This window comes from Grampus griseus (genome assembly GCF_964374135.1).
Source record: "Grampus griseus genome assembly, chromosome: 2".
Lineage (NCBI taxonomy): Eukaryota > Metazoa > Chordata > Mammalia > Artiodactyla > Delphinidae > Grampus > Grampus griseus.
In genome coordinates, this window is record NC_139018.1 from 64,558,161 (window position 1) to 64,577,351 (window position 19,191).

The 19,191-nt window shown below is 44.3% G+C and overlaps 1 protein-coding gene across 1 annotated transcript in view; it reads left to right on the top strand.

Annotated features, from left to right (window-relative positions):
- EGLN3 (egl-9 family hypoxia inducible factor 3) overlaps positions 1 to 10,113 on the top strand; it is a 28,400-nt gene extending 18,287 nt beyond the window's left edge. The window contains exons 2-5 of the mRNA XM_082647592.1: positions 3,884 to 4,003; positions 5,600 to 5,736; positions 7,496 to 7,569; positions 8,437 to 10,113. Coding sequence (XP_082503718.1) covers positions 3,884 to 4,003; positions 5,600 to 5,736; positions 7,496 to 7,569; positions 8,437 to 8,468 — 363 coding nt within the window. The 3' untranslated portion in view covers positions 8,469 to 10,113. The remainder of the gene's footprint in view (positions 1 to 3,883; positions 4,004 to 5,599; positions 5,737 to 7,495; positions 7,570 to 8,436) is intronic.
- Positions 10,114 to 19,191: the final 9,078 nt, after the last annotated feature.

Sequence of the window (19,191 nt, forward strand, 5' to 3'; positions counted from 1 at the left end):
GGGATGGAAATCCTGGACTTTCCTTTTTCAACTTTACCTTTGGGATTGATGAGATATGGCTTTTTATGAAGCCAACTCAGTAATACCCCTTAACAGAAACTGTTTTCTTTTCCACCTGTGGCATTTGGGGAGCAGATTTTGTTACTTGGGTTTGGCTGTCAAAGTTCTATATGTCTGGGGCTTCCCTGGTGGTGCAGTGGTTGAGAGTCCGTCTGCCGATGCAGGGGACACGGGTTCGTGCCCCGGTCCGGGAAGATCCCACGTGCCGCGGAGTGGCTGGGCCCGTGAGTCATGGCCGCTGAGCCTGCGCGTCCGGAGCCTGTGCTCCGCAACGGGAGAGGCCACAACAGTGAGAGGCCCGCGTACCGCAAAAAAAAAAAAAAAAGTTCTATAGGTCTGTGTACATTTTCAAAGAATCCTTACACATTTACTGCCTGAACGTGGCCGCCTAGGTATCCAGAGCACGTATCTCTGGTCTAGAGCCAGTTTGGGAGCTTGGGAGGGGTTCACCCCTCTCCACTCATTTCCTTTTGCTACACAGCTATGGAGAAGCCTCTGGGCATGGTGCAGGGGGTGGGGGGTGTCCACGATGGGGCCGTAGGAAGGGATGGTGAATACATAAGGGGACATGTGGATTTATCTGCCCATCCAAGAATAGAAGTATAGGACTAAATTGTATGTGCTATTGCAGGTCACACTAACATGTTATTAAACTTGTATAAATTTCAAATATTAATCTAGTCCGTAAGTTCTGGCAAATAAAAAGTCGGCGATAAGTGAGACTTCCTCCTGATGGGTGTCGGTGTTATTGCACAGTGTGTTTGTCACGTGATCATTGAAGTACTCTGGTGATGTTCTTATTGTCCTGGAGCGTTCTCCTCCTCTGTACGCTCTAACTCCCTTGCTGGCTTGATGAGGTTTGGATAGCAGCTCTGTAGAACTAACTGATCGGTTTCCGGGGTTTGTTTCTGCCCCGTGCATGATTTGGCATAGAAACGCATGACGTTATTGAAGTGAGCCTTGCTTCTCAGCGCATCCTTAGCCTCCTGGTTTTAGACTGTGTCAAAACCCAACAGATACTGGGAATGTGCCCAAGCCAAGACCCATCTCCTGTGGCTCTTGTCCAGAAAACACTGATAAAATTGGCCTGTGTAGTTTCAACAGGCCCACTGAGGCTCACAATGATTTGCTTGCATTGTTTTGAACTTGATGCTATGGTTTCAGGAACCAGGAGAGAAGGTGAAGATTCACTCTGGCCAGAAAAATTCTCTATATTTGTCTCCCTTAAGCAATCTGATACTTTGCTGACACTTAGGAGTTCTGTCCTAATGATAAGTCCCCTGGAATGTGCTAGCTCCTTCTCTACGGGTGGGTTTTATAGATGCAGCAGTACATACAAAAGGATGTACTTTTTTGAGTTTGTATCTCATTTTATCAGTATTTGATCTAAGCTGAGTCCTGAGGCAGTTAAGCACTTCCGAATGCCCTGAAGAACTCTGTTGCTGCTTCTGGGGTTGATGCTTAGATAGAGTCTGAGATCTTCTTGGACCATCGGAGGCTGGGTAACCCAAGCCATTTTTTACAGGGAAGAAACCAAGCCTGGGATCACATGATTAGTTGCAGAGTAAATTAGATGGCAGACATCCAGACCACTGACCTTTTCCTTAGAGTAAAGCTGTTTAAGAATATAAGATCATGTAGCATTTTTTTTGAATTGTATTTTATTTATTTTTTATACAGCAGGTTCTTATTAGTTATCTATTTTATGCATTTTAGTGTATACACGTCAATCCCAATCTCCCAATTCATCCCACCACCACCACCTCCCCCCGCCACTTTCCCCCCTTGGTGCCCATACGTTTGTTCTCTACATCTGTGTCTCTGTTTCTGCCCGATTACGTAGCACTGATGGAGTACTTTTTCTTCTTTTCAGAGCTTCACAGTGGGGAGAAGCTGAGTTGGTAGGGAATTCAGCCTATAATTGTTTGTGGCTTAAGTGACTTTCATTATTGGCTCAGTGGTGGCTCTTATAATCCTAATAGCTGCTTCCAGGGATGGGTAATTCCCTAGTCATTATAGGCGACTTCATTTATCTCTTCTTCCCCAGCTAGGCTCATTATTTCTGTCTGCTACCAATCACCTTTCCCCAAGCCATCCTTTGCTTGGTGGTACCAACATTTGTTAAATCTCGATTGGAGTAGCCTCAGAATTCCACCTCTGAAAGATGTTCAGGCTCACAGCCTAACTTCAGCTCTAAGATGACATTGCATTGACATTTTAGGCATTCAAAGGCAGGATATGGGGATTGCTAGCTGCATAGGGATATAATGCTTGAGAGATATGGTGATTTAAGCCTTAAGATCCACGTAAAGCCAAGTTACTATTCAGCCTTATTTTTGTTCTAGTATGCAAGAAGCCTTTCAAGTACATGCCTAGCTCATGTCTTCGTGTTACCACTGGGAGTGACTTGGCACCCATGGTTTTGAAGCTGATTCATTGAGCCACTAGTGTTATTAGTTTGGACTCTACCTGACTGGTTATTTTACCAGTGAAACAGTCTTGCCATTTATGAAGGAAAATGTGAACTGGATCGCTACATGTACGTTTGAAGATATGCTTTAAAATGACAAAAATCTCTATTGATCTAGGCAGAAAGTAAACTTACTGTTTAGAGGAAAGAGCTGTTTGCTATTCATTCATTTATCAAATTTTAAAACAAAACAAAACACAAAAAGGGAATTCCCTGGCGGTCCAGTGGTTAGGACTCCGTGCTGTCGCTGCTGAGGGCCTGGGTTCAATCCCTGGTTGGGGAATTAAGATCCCACAAGCCCCGCGGTACTCCCCTCCCCTCCAAGAAAAAAATCAGATTTAATCAGATACCTTCTGTGCGTCAGGAACTGTTCTAGACACTAAGAATACATCAGCAAACAAAACAGAAAAAATATCCTTTTTCTCATCTTGTGTTGACAATATCTTCCCTGCATGTATCTCATCCCTACAAAGATATTTTAGAAATAAGGCAGTGTCCTGTGAAAAGAACTGGCTTTTTACACTTTGTCTAATTTTTTCTACTCTTTGCTATAAATTTTCCAGGGAACAATTAGAGATTTGTTACCCTCTTCATAGTAATTCCCTAATAGTAATTGTTAGTAGGATTTTTAGTTTGGCTTCCTGCTTTATTTCTCCACCTGACTGATACAGGTAGCGCCTGGGCAAAAGGAAGAGAATTTCAGGTTATCATTTAATTTGATAATTGTCAGGAGGAAGAAGACAAGCATTGAAAAATGCATTAAGATGTGTCTGTGGCTTTTTCTATGAACTGGATCTGACTATCATCTATGCTGACAAGTCGGGACACAGCTTCCATTGACCCTCCCCTCTTCTTTCTATCCTAAGCATTTTATTGAACAAGCCTAACCTTTTTCTCCTTCGTCATTGGTTCCTGTCTCTTTGTAAATGCAAGTATCTTTAGCCATTGATTCAGTGATTCAGGGGCACTTGTCAATAATGCATAATCCCTAAACTCCAAACCTAGTGATTATGATTTTGTGGCTCTAGGGTGGGAACCCAGAACCTGCTTTTTCAAAAAGAAAGATTGAAGAAAGGCGGGGCATCCTAATGACAACCATAGATACTGTCCAAAATGTTCTAGAATTGTGGGAATATTGTTGAACTACTTTCCACTGGGCTGAGCCATAAGGTATAACCTGGCCGTTAATCACATACGCTGAAGGGTCCAAATTCATGTACTGTACGTGAAGTGAAGAAGCCAACAGTCAACTATGTCATGTGGCACCCAAGGAGACTGTGTTACTCAGCTGTTCACTGGTGGGAGAAGATTGGTTCAGCTTTGTTAACCAGCTTCCCTGGGATTTCTCCATAGGCGATGGTGGCTTGCTACCCAGGAAATGGAACAGGTTATGTTCGACATGTGGACAACCCCAGCGGTGACGGCCGCTGCATCACCTGCATCTACTATCTGAACAAGAACTGGGATGCCAAGGTACTTGGAATAATGGGAGTAGAGTGAGGGGTTAGGAACTATAGGAAAAGAATTCAGATGACTTAGAGGAAAGTTTGCAGTTCATAATCCCCACTGATGAATCCTTTCTATTTCATATTTTTTCTTTTTTCCTCTTACGGTGTTAGTACTAAAGTGGATGAGATGAAAATAATAGATATGAAGTTAATTTGATGGGAGTGGGTGGGTAGGGCCATTATTAGGTTATAGGTTATAATTTGATGGTTGATGAAGAGAAAATAATTTATAATTTTAGGAATGGGGATCAATTTCTTTAGTCTAATCCAGAGCTGATAGGATTCTTGAGTCTCAATGTGGAATAAGATACATACTTTTCCCTGCCAGGAGCAACACTGAGAGAATTTCACAAAAATAGAACTGTAGGATATTAAACTATCCCCAAGTGAGGTTTCCCACACAGTCCTCCCTCTTGGAGTAAAATGTCTCCCTGGTGGCCTCTTGCCATGGTTTACTATGGTTTGTGAATGCCAAAGGTTTCATGGCTTATTTTTATATTTTTGAACATATATATAGATAGAGATATGAAGTCTGGTTCCACACTGACAAACATTTGTCTGGAATATGTATGCTTTCTGAAAGCTGGGGATGATTTAGGAGTCTGAGAAGTTGGAGGACTTTTCAGGCTTATTTGGCTTTTGAACCTTCTGCAACTCCTTTCACTATTCATTAGGCCAGATACTTGCTGTCATAAAGCAAGGATATTTTATCTGGGGTCAGAAAAACTAAGCCTGGGAAACCAGTGAATTAGTGACAAGGTTTGTGTCGGCTCCCTATTGGTAACGTGACTGAAATATATCCCTTAGTTGTCCTTTGAAATCTTGAAAGGTAGCGTTATAGGCAAGAGGGTAAAGTTGTCAGATCAGTGATGATAAATCACAAAGTATGAAATCATTCAAAAAATAGTTGAGTGCCTGCTAGCGCCGGGCGTTGTGCTGTGAGGAAACGTCGACCTGTGAGGTCTGAATTCTACCTTGACGTGGTTATTCTAGTAGGACAGCTTGGGTGTACATGTAAAAAAAAGTAATTCAAGGAAGAGAGTGATATATGTCATGAAAGATAAGGTCGTCTGAGAGTTCAGAAAAAAGAGCATGTAACTTTCAACTGATGAAATCGGATAGGAGATAGGGGAGCTCAAAAGAAAGCTGTAAATTCTAATTGAAGGGGAGGTTATTGTGTGGTCCCTATCCTAGGGAGCTGTTAATATTAGACTGAACTCTGTGAAATTGCTGGGGGGAGGGGCGGGAGGGGGTTATAGGTCAGAAACAGCTGAATATTGGCAATTCTGTATGATTTGACCTAGTAGTACTCCATGTTGTATCCATGGACTCCGTGATTATGAGGGTGGGAAGGCTTCATTTGGTGGGAAGTGAATAAGGAGATATGTCTAGCCAAATTTGAAATAACATTTAATACAAAGGATGAGGCTGAAGTAAAAATTTGGGAGTAACATGCGCTTGGAGTGGCGGCTGGAAGATGGCTTTGTTTCTAGATGAGGCTGACGTATCATTGATAATGACTATGTGTGAGGCAATAATCTCCCTTCTTTGTGGCCCTCAGCTACATGGTGGGGTCCTGCGGATATTTCCAGAAGGGAAATCGTTCATAGCGGATGTGGAGCCCATTTTTGACAGACTCTTGTTCTTCTGGTCAGACCGCAGGAACCCACATGAAGTCCAGCCTTCCTATGCAACCAGGTAACGGCCAGGGCCACGATTCCTCTTGAGAAGCTCCGTGTACAAACGCCCAGAGAATTCTCTAAACTTGTGTTCTATGCAGATGAGGGACCAACCACCCCCCAAAGCTCCTAGCAAACCTGTTTGAAGTCAATAAAAATTAAAGGAGAAATTTGGGGTTCTCTAGTACACAAACCTAACATCAGTTTGAACTATTAACAAATTGTTTTCCATTAGGTGAGCATCTTGGATTCCGAATTTCCCAGAGCATTTTTCTCTTCTCTCCTTTCTTCCCCCTACCCCCTTTAAAAAAAAAACCTAACGTTGAACCACCCCTGGAGAATGTTGGCTGCCACATAACAGGAATTCTGTCTGGTTAGCTCTGGATGAGTTTACAAGTTGCCAGTTGCAAGCAGAGAAAGAACCTCGAGAAGAGAAAGAGGAATTTGTAACACAACATTGTAAATCAACTCTACTCCGATACAAATTTAAAAGAAAAAAAAAAAAAGAAAGAGGAATTTGTTCTGATTTCTTTTCCTTTTTACCCTTTCCTGAGCTTAAAATTAGATTGGGCTTACTATACCCATCATGTCCCAACAATTGGATTTTTCAGACTTCTTTCTTTAGATCATGCATGGGGAGATTTTCAGAGTAACTGAACAATTTAGTATTGTTTACTATTAATCTGAAAACCCTTGATGTAATCTTAATTTCAGATTCTGCCTCTCATTTGCCTTTGTTTTATGGCCAAAGCAGGTGGTATTGGAGCTCTGTGGGGTGCAGCCTGAATTGGGAATAGCAGTTGGGCGCAGGGAGGAGAGAGGTTGGGTAGAAAGGTAATGCCTAAACCTTAACAAGACTGATTACATCAAAATCGCAGGTGTTAACAGCTTAAGGTTTATGTGGCCCCTTCCAGAAATCACAGATCTGAGCCCCACATAGAGTTGCGTATGAAATACCAAACTGGGATGTGCCCTGGGTGAGCAGGTAACTGATTCTACCAGCAAAGCCTGCTTGTGGCTTCTTTAATGTTGTACAATAATTGGACCCTGTCATTTGTGCAGAATTCCCTCGTTCTTCCTAAGTTCCTTTATGACCAGGGTCACAGGGGAAACATTAGCACATGCTGATGGGAAGCCTTTGGAAAAAGTCAGGTGCTATAGAAATTCCATTAACTAGTAATAATAATAAAATGCAACTTTTTGAAAACTCATGCATGAAATTACTCCTATTATAGTCTGTCCCGTAGATGGGACGCAGTAGAAAGCTTGAGGCCGTTGCATCGTTGCCTCAATGTCCAAAACTAAAGAAAAAAGCCAGGAGTTTTACGTGTCCCGTCATTTGATAAGTTATTCTTCAAAGCTTCACTCCTTTGTGCTCTCCCCATCAACTTAGGTCTCTCAGTCTTTAGCAGAATGACTCCCTTCTAGCCCTTTCTGTGTAGATCATCTTAACCTGTTACATTATTTGTCAAATTTCCTTTCCTGCCTGCTAGAGCCTGAGCTCCTTGAGTAAGAGGCTGATGTATTCACATGACCATTTGAATTCCCATCGCCCAGGAGAATGCCTGGAGCATACATGGAATTCCTTAAATGTTTTATCACATTTAAATAGACTTGAAACCAGAGAAGTTTATTTTAAATTAAAATTGGGATGGACCTCTGATAATAGGAAAAGTTTTAAATGTTGGCTTTACAAATGACTGTTATGTGAAATTCATAGTATTTATTTTTGGTAGTATTTTTAAACCTCTTTTCTAATATCTACTTATCTTTCACAGATATGCCATGACTGTTTGGTACTTTGATGCTGAAGAAAGGGCAGAAGCCAAAAAGAAATTCAGGAATTTAACTAGTATGTGTTTGATAATTTTCTGTGACTTTTGACCAAGTCAATCCTTGACTTTTATTCGAGATTTTTATGTATATTCTAATATACTCTGTTCAGTCTCAGCCGTATATATATGCAGGACTGCATATATATATATGATGACAGCCTGATGGACTTAATTCTGAAACCCTGGCCTTAGCTCTTCTGGAAAAATCAGAAAAAATGCAAAGGACATCCCCTGTGACTGTCACTGATCGTGTGACAGTTTATAATAGATGGGAAACAGTTAACTTTTGATCATTAATGTTTGTCCGTCAAACATAACGTTAAATTTTGCCCATGATTTTGGCACATTGCAAAGGAAATACAGTGGATCCCAACAACGACGGTTAATTTGTTATATTGGTACGGGACTGTGACTCTCACTAAAAAAACTGGGCTCATGTAATATAAACTGAATATGACGTAAGGTCATTCCTGTCCCCTCCAACCAGTATTGTAAAGCAGCGTTTCCGAAAATACATTGTATTGAAAGCCAAGTCAGTTTGCGGGAAGGTAAAATTCCTGGTCCCCAAATGTGGGAAATGTTACATACTGTATCTCTTTCTTGAAGAGTCACAGTGCTTGTGGGCATATTAATCAAGAAAAATTAATCTAAGAAATCTTAAAGATGTATGTAACATTGCCTAACCCATGATCCATTTGGACTGTCTACCTAGCAAATCCCAAAGAAAACACATTTTGCTAAGCCCTGTCAGGAGGCACTCTGCTCAACTTTGTTCTGTAAGATGGGAAGCATTTGCTGGAGGCTTTTGGGGTGACGTTTGTGACATGAAAGTCATCAGATCTGGTTCCTTACCCTCTTCATTTTCTTTTCTCTTCCCAACCCAGGGAAAACTGAACCTGCCCTCACTGAGGAGTGACCCTGATCTGAAATCCGCTGGCCTCATTCATTTTAGTAACAGTTCCTGAATTCACTTTTAAGAGTTGAGATCCAAAGAAGGCCACTTCTTTAGTGACTCGGTGATGAGAACCCCCCTATTGCTTGCATCATTCACATCCCTGTCTTGCGTACGGTACTTTGTGTTTTCTTGCCAAGACTCCATCTACCTTCAGACACTCTCTTTGCCAGATGAACTCATTTGCTAACTCCAGAAATACCTGCAGACGACCTAGCTGGCCAGCGGTTTCATTGTCAGATTTGGTAATCCTGGGTATCAAAGCAAGAACCTGGAAACACAGGCGAGGGACTGAATCTTACTTGCACTTTATGTACACTTCCTGATTTGAAAGGAGGAGGTTTGCAAAGAAGTTAGACGGTGACAGATGCCACAGAGAGGCATCACTGAAGCCTTAACAGCAGGAAACAGAAAGTTGTGTCATCTGAACAATTTCCAGATGTTTTTAATCCAGGGCTGTTGGGGTTTCTGGAGGATTATCACAACCTAATGACGTTATTACCTCTAGAAAGGGCTGCTGTCATAGTCATCAATTTCTAAATATCCTGTGGGTGGACACTCCTTTTTCCTGGTCCTGCAAACTGGACTTGCTGCCTCTGCCCCATTTTGCTGAAAATAGGACTTTCTGATCAAAGATGACAACACCATTTATTTTCTATTTTCACTTCTGACTTAGAGAACCTCATTCATTCATTGTTCTGGTTGCTTTGTTGAAATGAAATCTGAATTTAAATCAAGGGGAAAAAATCTTCCTGGTAGTTTAGAGCCAACAGCCTCTGATAATGGTGTCAAAAGACCTGGGTCTACTGATATACAATAAACGTGTGCATCTTGAATGATTTAAGATTGGAGATGGAGTTGGAAATGTGGGCATTCCTGTTTTTCAGTTTTCCTTTCTAATGAGCTCACCCTTCTTCTTTAACAAAATAAGAAAATCACAAAAACTAGGGCACTGTATTTTAAAAAGGAAATGGAAATAAAACAAAAAATCCTGAAAAGCTGCTTGAGTTCTTCCACATTTTCTGACCCTAGTAGCCTCTTTTCAACAGATTTGACTTCAGATCCACTGTGGTTGGCAGTGTGGCCAGAATCATGGAATTTGCTAGAACTGTGGGAAGCTCTGCTCCTACAGTAAGCACAGATTCCGCTGCCTCAAGAACTCTCTATTGAGCTCCTGTTTTATGCAAGTTACTTTTCTTAGTTTTCAACTCCATTTTCATATTTTTTAAATCCTTGTAATTTCTTGTTTGAAAATCCCATGAACATTAAGGGGCCAGAAATATTTTCTTTGGTCACTGACAGATACATAGACTTTCCAGGAAAGAAGCATATTTTTGTGTGTGTGTGTCTGGTTTGGAAAATTTCCAGATAAGACTTGTCTTCATTCTCACGACTGCTCTGTTTTTTTTCTGTAGTACTCATCACCTCCTAACTTACTGTGTAATTTACTTATTTATTATGTTCATTGTCTGGTATCCTTCCTCTAGAGTGTAAGCACAATGAAGACAGGGATTTTTGTATGTTTTTAATCAATGGAATGTATTCCCAGCACCTAAAATAGTGCCTGGCACATAGTAAGGGCTCAGTAAATACTTGTTGAATAAACTCACTCTCTTGCTGTAGCATTTTTTTTTTTTTTTTTCGGTACGCGGGCCTCTCACTGTTGTGGCCTTTCCCGTTGCAGAGCACAGGCTACGGACGCGCAGGCTCAGCGGCCATGGCTCACGGGCCTAGCTGCTCCGCGGCATGTGGGATCTTCCCGGACCGGGGCACGAACCCGTGTCCCCTGCATCGGCAGACGGACTCTCAACCACTGCACCACCAGGGAAGCCCCATTTTTTTGTTTTTTAATTTATTTATTTTATTTATTTTGTTTTGGCTGCGTTAGGTCTCTGTTGCTGCGCGCGGGCTTTTCTCTAGTGGCGGCAGGCGGGGACTGCTCTTCGTTGCAGTGCGAGGGCTTCTCATTGCAGTGGCTTCTCTTGTTGTGGAGCACGGGCTCTAGGCACCCGGGCTTCAGTAGTTGTGGCACATGAGCTCAGTAGTTGTGGCGCATGGGCTTAGTTGCTTTGCGGCATATAGGATCTTCCCAGACCAGGGCTCGAACCCGTGTCCCCTGCATTGGCAGGCGGACTCCCAACCGCTGCACCACCAGGGAAGCCCCTGTCGTCACGTTTTAATGGTTTGATTCATTTCCTCCATCTTGGGCAGGAAGGGCTCGCTAGAAGTTTTGCACATACGTCTTTCTCTTATTGTTGACCTGTAAATTTAGGCTAAGAAAACTAGAAAGCTTTGGTCACAGTGTCCTCTCCTGTCTGTTTGCCTCTTTGAAGAGGTCATTGACAACAATGAATCTGAAGATTGAACCAAGAGGATTCTGCCCTCTGTGTCCAGGGACCGTGGGAGTAACATAAGAGTAGCTTCATATAGGACAGACTACATTCCTCCTTCAGAACAATTTCAAAACACTTCAGCAAGAGAGAATGGAAGAAGGTTATTTATTAGGGATTTTATATTCCCTAAAATGGTAGCTAAGTTTTTTTCATGATTACTAATGTCATGAGAATGATAATGATGATATTCTGAAGGAATATCATGTTGTTCCAATAGTATGTCTTGTATCTTTCATTTTAGTCAATATTTTGACTTGCCAGAAGATCAGACCTCGTAGGCCTTGCTTATTCCTTCCAGACAAAGGTCCTATAACCTAATAAACTATATATCAAGTCAATTTTTAATGCACTGATTCTTTTCATGGCTGAATTTGAGTCCTGAAAAATACAACTAATAGTGACTGCTTTTTGCTCCTCTCTGTGACAGCACACTTAGGGGACGACTTAGCCCTGATGAAGAAACATTATTTAGCAAATAATCGGATCAATTTCTTTTATATTCCTGGCAATGACATGTTAAGAGCCTACCTCAGTGTTACGTCACCTACATAGTGCAGAGTCCTTGGCAGGAGATTAAATTTTGAACCAAAGATCCAATTTCATGGAAATAAAAAGTGTTACCTAAGTGCATTAAATAGGTCTTCAGTGGAGTAGTTAATACCAATTAAATTGCTGGGCTGTCTGGATCATGAATTATCCATTCAGATATGATTTGGGTTTTCTTCTTTAAATCAGGTTTTTTAGAGGCTGGGTCATCCTAATTTCTTTTGGCCCTATGGTCTTGAAATTTCCTGTGATTTAGGAAGCAGTGATGGGAAATGCCATGCTGGGTCAGCAGTTTATATAAAATAGGGGTTTGGACATGTCAGGTACTTTTATATTTGATCAACTATGAGGACAAGCCCAAGGAATGTACTTGGTAAAGTTATTTTAAATAAAAGTAATACAAAATTGACTTAGCTTCAGTCTTGACTCTTTTGAATGGCATGAAAAGAATACTGGTTAGCCAGATGGTTAGAGACTATTGTCAAAACAGAATGGAAATAAATAGTTCTTTTCAAGATGAAGCTGGTTATAGTTGAACTCTTGGCTAATATATGCTGGTTTATGTTTAAGACCCAGTCTGGCTTCAGATCGACTCTACTCCCATCCAAAAGTGATTTTTTAATATGTTGCTATCTTTCCTTGTTGATAGGTTAGATCCTTTGAGATCCTGGACTTACTGTGGCTTATCTTCTCTTTACATTTGCAAGGCCAAGGTCAGAGGTTCGTGTCCTGATGTAGTGCAGTCGGTAAGATGACTCTGCATACTCAGAGAATAAGCTCTATGCCAGGCTTGTGCTACGCGCCCTCACATGTTTATTCCTTGCAGCTTTGAGACAGCTCTTCCTCTTTTCAGATGAGGAAACAGACTCAGAGCAATTAGATGGCTTGTCAGACATTACATGGTGAAGGAATAGCACACTCAAGACTTCCAGCTCCTCAGTATTTGCTGTCTTTGCTGTCTCCTTCCTGCAGAGGAGATGCCAGACAAAAGCAGGAATGAGTCGAGTTGGAAGAGGGGAATCTTTAAGTGCTTGCCGCCTGATGTCTTTACATGAGGTTTGGGTTATCAACGAGGGTCTCATGCCCAGTATCCTGAAGGAATATCAGTTATTCAGTAGAAACCACATGAGCAGAAAACATCAGTGTCATAGTTGAATACTCCCTTGTCTTTGCAATGGGATCTCTGCTGTATGCCTCCCAGGATCGTGGAGGAAGTATGGGCGACATTGGCCTCCCGGCTAACCCTGGGCAGGAGCTGTATGGAGCGCGCCATTCTCCATAGAGCAGGGTTAAGCATTGTGGACCATCTGGAAGAAAAACAGATTGGGACTTCCTGGGTGTGGTTTGGAGGCCTCCCGGCAGGCCACAGTGCATGGGGACATTTGGACAGCGTCCAAGCTGCTGCCCTCATGTCCCTATGTTGATGCCCTCTGAGGGGAGGAAAGAAAACTTTTTTCTTTTTAATACACCTAACTTTCCAGTTTGGGCTTCAGGCGGAGATGACGGTGTGGTTCTATTACTGACAGTTCTCCATCTGATACGTGGAAACCAAGAGAGGAGGCTAGGCAAGGCTCTGTCATCACCTCTAAGTGACACTGAGTGGAGATGTAGAAACATTTTTAATTCTCCAAAGCACTTGGACAGTCTCTTATCTAATCATTTTAAGGTGGCTTGTAGAAGGATGTCATTTTAATTTCTTTAAACACACAGCTTTTTTGCTTATTTAAATGCTCTGGAAGACTATGAATGTTGAAAAAGCACCAGATTTCTTTCTTTTTTGTTGTTTTTGTTTTTTTTTTGCAGTACGCGGGCCCCCTCACTGTTGTGGCCTCTCCCGTTGCGGAGCACAGGCTCTGGACGCGCAGGCTTGGTGGCCATGGCTCACGGGCCCAGCCGCTCCGCGGCACGTGGGATCTTCCCGGACCGGGGCACGAACCCGCGTCCCCTGCATCGGCAGGCGGACGCTCAACCACTGCGCCACCAGGGAAGCCCAGATTTCTTTCTTGAATTCTGTTCGTTTGACCTTTGATAAACTTAGTACTTAGAAAAGTCAGCTTTTTTGGAAGAAGTTGCTGCTTGTGCTCCGAAGTGCTGAGATTTTTCAGAAATTTTATAAGACCATTCTGCGATTCTTTTTTTAAGGTTAGAGAAACATCTCAGATAGGGAATGGCAGTTGTGTTTTACTGTCACAATTTTGCATACAGATTTAAGATCAGTTGTGGAACAAAATTCATTGTTTACATTGGGTCATTAAAAATTCATTCAACAGGTAGTCTTTGTCTTGTGCCTATTTCTTGAAGGAAAAACGGCATATCCTTTATGACGGATGCAGGCGGATCCGTCATAAGGTAGAAGATTTGGGACTTCATTTATCATTCGTAATGGCAGTTAAATGGGAATGGGGTCTGGGTGTGGTAGGCCTGTTTTGAAGAGAGCTTTGGGAGCAGCCCAAATTCATGGCAGATCTCAAGATAAGCTATTGAGGGTGGGGTGGGGGTTTGGTTGGGGGCGGGTTCCTAGCAGCCAAGGGCTGGCTGCTTGCTGCCAGCTTCCTTCATCCTCAACCCAATTTAAGCATTTGCTAACTCTCTGGATTTTGAAAAATTCACTGGGACAGGTTACCTGCCAGAAAAATGCTGAGAAGTAGGAATTCCCCTAGAGTGTTTTCCAAAGACCTATTATTTTTCTGAAAAGGTAACAAATGCACATGCGGAGAGCAAACAGTTTGAAAAAGGTATAGAGGGAAAAAAAATGTCTCTCTCCACCAGAATCAGCCCCTCGGCCAGTTTCTTCTGTATCGCTGGAGGGTGACGCCTGTCCTGGAAGGTCAGCACCTCCTGAAGAGCCCTCCTCCCGCAGGATTGGCACGTTTGCTTGGTCATTTCCTCCTATTTTTATGCTTATTCATCCTGTGGCCTATGTTCTCCTTGACATGCAGATTTTTTTTTCCATCCTCCTGTGGGAAGAGATAACATTTTCAGGACTTAATTCTCATCTGATAAATTTTATTTTTAACCAACCTCTACATCCTTTCTTCTTTGCTTCTTATTTTCATGGGCCCCCTGCAATTCTTGGCCTTTTCTGGCTTTCTCAGAAGGTGGGAGCAAAATGTCTGGGTACATATATTGCACCAAAGTTTTTTGGCTTAGCTACCAATGTCAGGGAAACTTTTCCTCGGCACAGGTTCTGTTTTCAACTGGACAATCCACTTTTACCTCCTGCTTCCTCTCTGGGCTGTCTGTCTGTAGATTTCCTTTTGTCAGTAAATTAATATGATCTTGATGAAGGAAACATGCTTTAAAAACAAGACAGGGCTTCCCTGGTGGCGCAGTGGTAAGAATCTGCCTGCCAATGCAGGGGACACGGGTTTGAGCCCTGGTCTGGGAGGATCCCACATGCCGTGGAGCAGCTAAGCCCATGCGCCACAACTCCTGAGCCTGCTCTCTAGAGCCCGCGAGGCACAACTACTGAGCTCGCGTGTCACAACTACTGAAGCCCACGTGCCACAACTACTGAAGCCCGGGAGCCTAGAGCCCGCGTACCACAACTGTTGGGGCCTGTGAGCCTAGAGCCCGTGCTCCGCAACAGGAGAGGCCACCGCGATGAGAAGCCCGTGCACCACAACGAAGAGTAGCCCCCGCTCGCCGCAACTAGAGAAAGCCCGCGCGGAGCAACGGAGACCCAACGCAGCCAAAAATAAATAATAAAATAAATAAATTTATAAAAAAGAAAAAAAAAACAAGACAGCTGTGACTTGCAGTGATTAGCGTGGAGTCTCCCATCGGCAGTGGCCTTGCAGCCACCTAAGGCTTCCACAGTGTGATAAAGCCATGACTTGACAGGGTGATTCTTGGATTGAGATGAATGAAAGCAGCTAGTGTCCACCCGATTGAAGGGAAAGGTTTTATTTGGCTTGGTATGTTTTTTTGTCCTGAGCCCTCTGACTGAGGCTTTCCCAGACAAGTGTGTTAGCAGTAACTGTGACCTTAGCTACGTAAGCATATATACATTCTTTTTCTTCTTTTTGACTTTTGACCCCCCCTCCCCAGATATGACTAAATATGGTTATGGCTAAAAGTTTTCCAACTAACACTAGGGGGAAGTGGAAGTTTTGAACCTGGGGAGGGCAGTGGAGTTTGCGTTCCCCAGAGAGGGTTGTGCATGGGAATGCCGTTCCAGACTTGAACTTCATGGCCTCCGACTGCATTTTGTTCTCCACGGAGCAGTTGTCTCTCAAGTACCTCTTGGCTCTGTGGTGCATTATGTATACGGTCACTATGCTTTTCCTATAACACTGTAATAGGCGCTTGGAAACAAAAGCTAAAAAAAAACCCCAAAAGGTCTGTGATGTAGCTTCACAGGATGAAAGAATTATCAAAGGACTGAAGAATACTACTAATAAAATGTGACCGCTTAATCATGGAATACCAGCCAGGGGCCCAGGAAGCTATGGATGACACCTACAAATTAGGGTCATTGGAGGAGAGTTAAATAAAAGGACTTTTCACCAAGGTGCGGAGCAGGTAGGGAAACCATAAGAGACAGCGCGGTACCCAACACTCCAAAGCAGGTGGTAACCACCCCAGGCACCAAGGCTTGCAGGAAGGAAAGGGAAGGAAACAGTAACCAGAAACAGAGAGGCTCCCTGACAGGAGCTGGGACCTTTGCTGAAGGAACCCAGCCGGCCCATGGGACCCTGCAAGAAGGGAGCCGGGGTAGTAAACATCCCACCCTCTTGCTTTTCCCTCGTCAGAACTGCTGGAGTGCACTCTTGGCTAAGCACATCTAGAAGTCACCAGTCAACTGCCCACTGACAGAGACACAGGTGAGGTCAGGCTTTTGTGGCTCAGGACAGGGCCGTAACAGTAGGGAGTGTGGAGAGGCAAAACGAAGAGATCAACACAATAGTGTCTGGACTTCTACATGATCCAGCCCCACCTCCCCCTCACAGCCTATCTCTCACTACACTAGCATTTTTCTGTTTTGCAAACAAGTCGAGTTTGTCTCTGCCTCAGGGCCTTTGCACTTGTTCCTTCTGCCTAGAGTGGTCTGCTCCCACCGTTTTGTGTGGATGATGATGGGTCCCTAAAGAGGATCTCCACTCAGTGTTCCTCTACCTCACCTTCCAGTCATTCTATCTCATGGTCTAGTTTTATTTTTACCTTTAAGAGAGTAACGGAACAGTTGTATGTTAAAATGTCAATCTTTACTGGAAGTTGTATTCTTTGCAACTGTTTAAGCTTAAGATGAAAACCAGATATCAGCTTTCAAATATGCAGGGGGTACTTATGTTTATGAATTTCGCTGGGGGTGTGTAAAAGTGTTTGGACATCACTGAGAAAGCCTGAGTGTTCCCCAAGGGCCATTTGAAGGAGTGAGTTGCCCTCCTCCTCTACCGGGAGGCTGTGTGCTTGTGCTTTTTACCACGGCCACCAGCACTGTTATTTCTTTATTTACAGGGACCTACAAAATCTCCCCCACGAGCTTCGAGGGAGATTTTCTCCCTTCTCTGATGGCCACATCCTTACTCATGCTAACTCATGTGCATATGCAGAGCAACCAAAATTTGAAGTGACTTTTTTAGCTCCACCTGCGGATTTGGTTTGCACGCCAGACCGGGGGCGATTCCCTCATCTTTCCTAAGGGCCCCACTCCACTCCTCTCTGGCCCCATCGAACAGGGAGTGAGGCTTGCCGAGCCAAGCCTGGAGGGGAGCAATTTGAAGACTGTGCCACCCTGATAATTTACAGTGAGCGTTTAAGACATTATTTCATTTAGGGAAGGGCGTGAAGCCATTCTCCATGGCCTCCCTCCAACTCCCGTGACTCGCCCGACTCCGGCTGGCCACCGGCACACACCTGCTGGCGTCTGAAGGGGCAGACCTCCCTTCTGACGAGTGGGACCTGGGCCACACACCACTGTCAAGAATTTTCAGGGCCACCCCTCCTTTTGAGGGCAGCCTCATCAGTTTGGTCTGGAGGCCGGGATTTTGTTCCAAGGTCTGCTGCTAAATGAGGGCCCCCATGCTCATCCTCCAGAGAGCACTCCAGCAGGAAGTGCTCTGGTGGGGTCTGGATTCCAGAGGAAATGTCGTGGGCGTCCAAGAACAGCCCACAAACAGGGCAAGGCTCACTGGACTAGCGCAGGAGCCATGAGAGCAGTCAGGAGTGAGGAAACTCTCTCTCTCTTCCACTCTTTCTCAGCTGAAGAGTTTCCTGACACCCTAGTCATACAACTTTCCTGCTGTGTGACTCTCCACTTACGGAACTTTCCAGCTGCTTTCAGTTTTCCAATTCCCAAGGAAAGAGTATGATTTGCAAAGCTCATCTTTTAGGGCCAGACCAGAAATCTGGACTGACTGCCCTGGGGGCAGGTGTTCACTAGAGTTATGGATGGAGGGGATGGGGTAGAATCCCTATAGGGCTGCTTTGGGCTGCTTCTCTCAGAAGGGCCCTGGGCAGGGCAGGCCCCTCCAGGTCACACAGAGCCAATGTGGGCTCTTTCGGGTTTTGTGAAAAACAAGTCAATTAATTCCAGGTGACATTTAAAAGGTGAAAGCTATGTTTTACTAAAAATATACCAAAACGGTGGTAGGCTGTTGATTGGCGTCTTCACACGTGCACTCACTTGTGAAGCAGATTCGCCGTTTGCCATCCAGGCTCTGAGAGCCAGGGCTGCAGGAACCAGGGTTCAGTCAGGCCACGGAGGAGAGGCCGGGCTCGGGGAGCGTGGAGGAGGGGTGCAGGTGTGGCGTCTGCTGGGTGGCTGCAGCTGGAGGCACTCCTCCTCATTTTACAACGTCCCCCAAGGGGGGGGGGGCTCTGCCTCCTGTTTCACTTGACTCCTTGGTAAGAGGCAAGCGGTGGGTGAGTAACGGCTGACCCTGCCGGAGCACTTAGAGCTGGACAAGTTAGCTCATATCTCTAAACCCACAAAGGAGCCTGGTCTTGGGGGTGACCTAGACAAATGAAAGTCACAGTATTCTGAAGTTTCATCCTCACGGAGAATAACCACAGCACGGCCATTTCTTTTCCTATTAGATTACGTCTAGCTGCGTCTTTAAAAAAAAGACTGTTTACTGTGGGTCCCAGTACTGTTTGCCCTGAACCTCAGCCAGGTGCTTCTCCTGCCCTCATTAGTGTGCGTGCACGTGAGGGAGCCATAAACAGGTATTTGGAGGCTGCGTTAGCCACGCCCACCATCTCGAAGGAGCAGCGTTCGTGACCTTTAACCACCCATAAGGGCCGAGTTCCTTCACAGCTGCTGATCGTTTTCTAAACAAACAGCCAAGCTCGGGCTTGGAGGCACCCTTAAAGAGCAGCTCATCCTCCCTCAGAAGCTTGACTTTCTCCCCGCTCGTCGCCAGTTCTGCCTTTCTTTCCTGCAAAACCACTGTCACCACACTTGAGCCAGACTCCGTATCCACTGCCCACAGGGTAGTGGTTATACACTCGCCCAAGGTCTGGACCCACGACTAGTTCTTGTTGTAGTGTTTCCAAGCTCGGAAAATGTACCGCTCTGAGATCGGGGAAGGAGTCTCTAGCTACAAAGGTGAGCCACTCGGGTTTGACATTCTTGGGTCAATGGTGTTGCTTCTGGGGTGAAAAAAGCCGCACAGATGGGCAGGGAATGCTGTCAGCCCCTTTGGGAATGAGGGTTCAGGGCACTGTGCCAGGTAAAGAGCTCCCGCAGCCGTGGGACTGGTTGAAGGAAAAGGAGGTGCAACGGACAGCAAGTAAGTTAGACG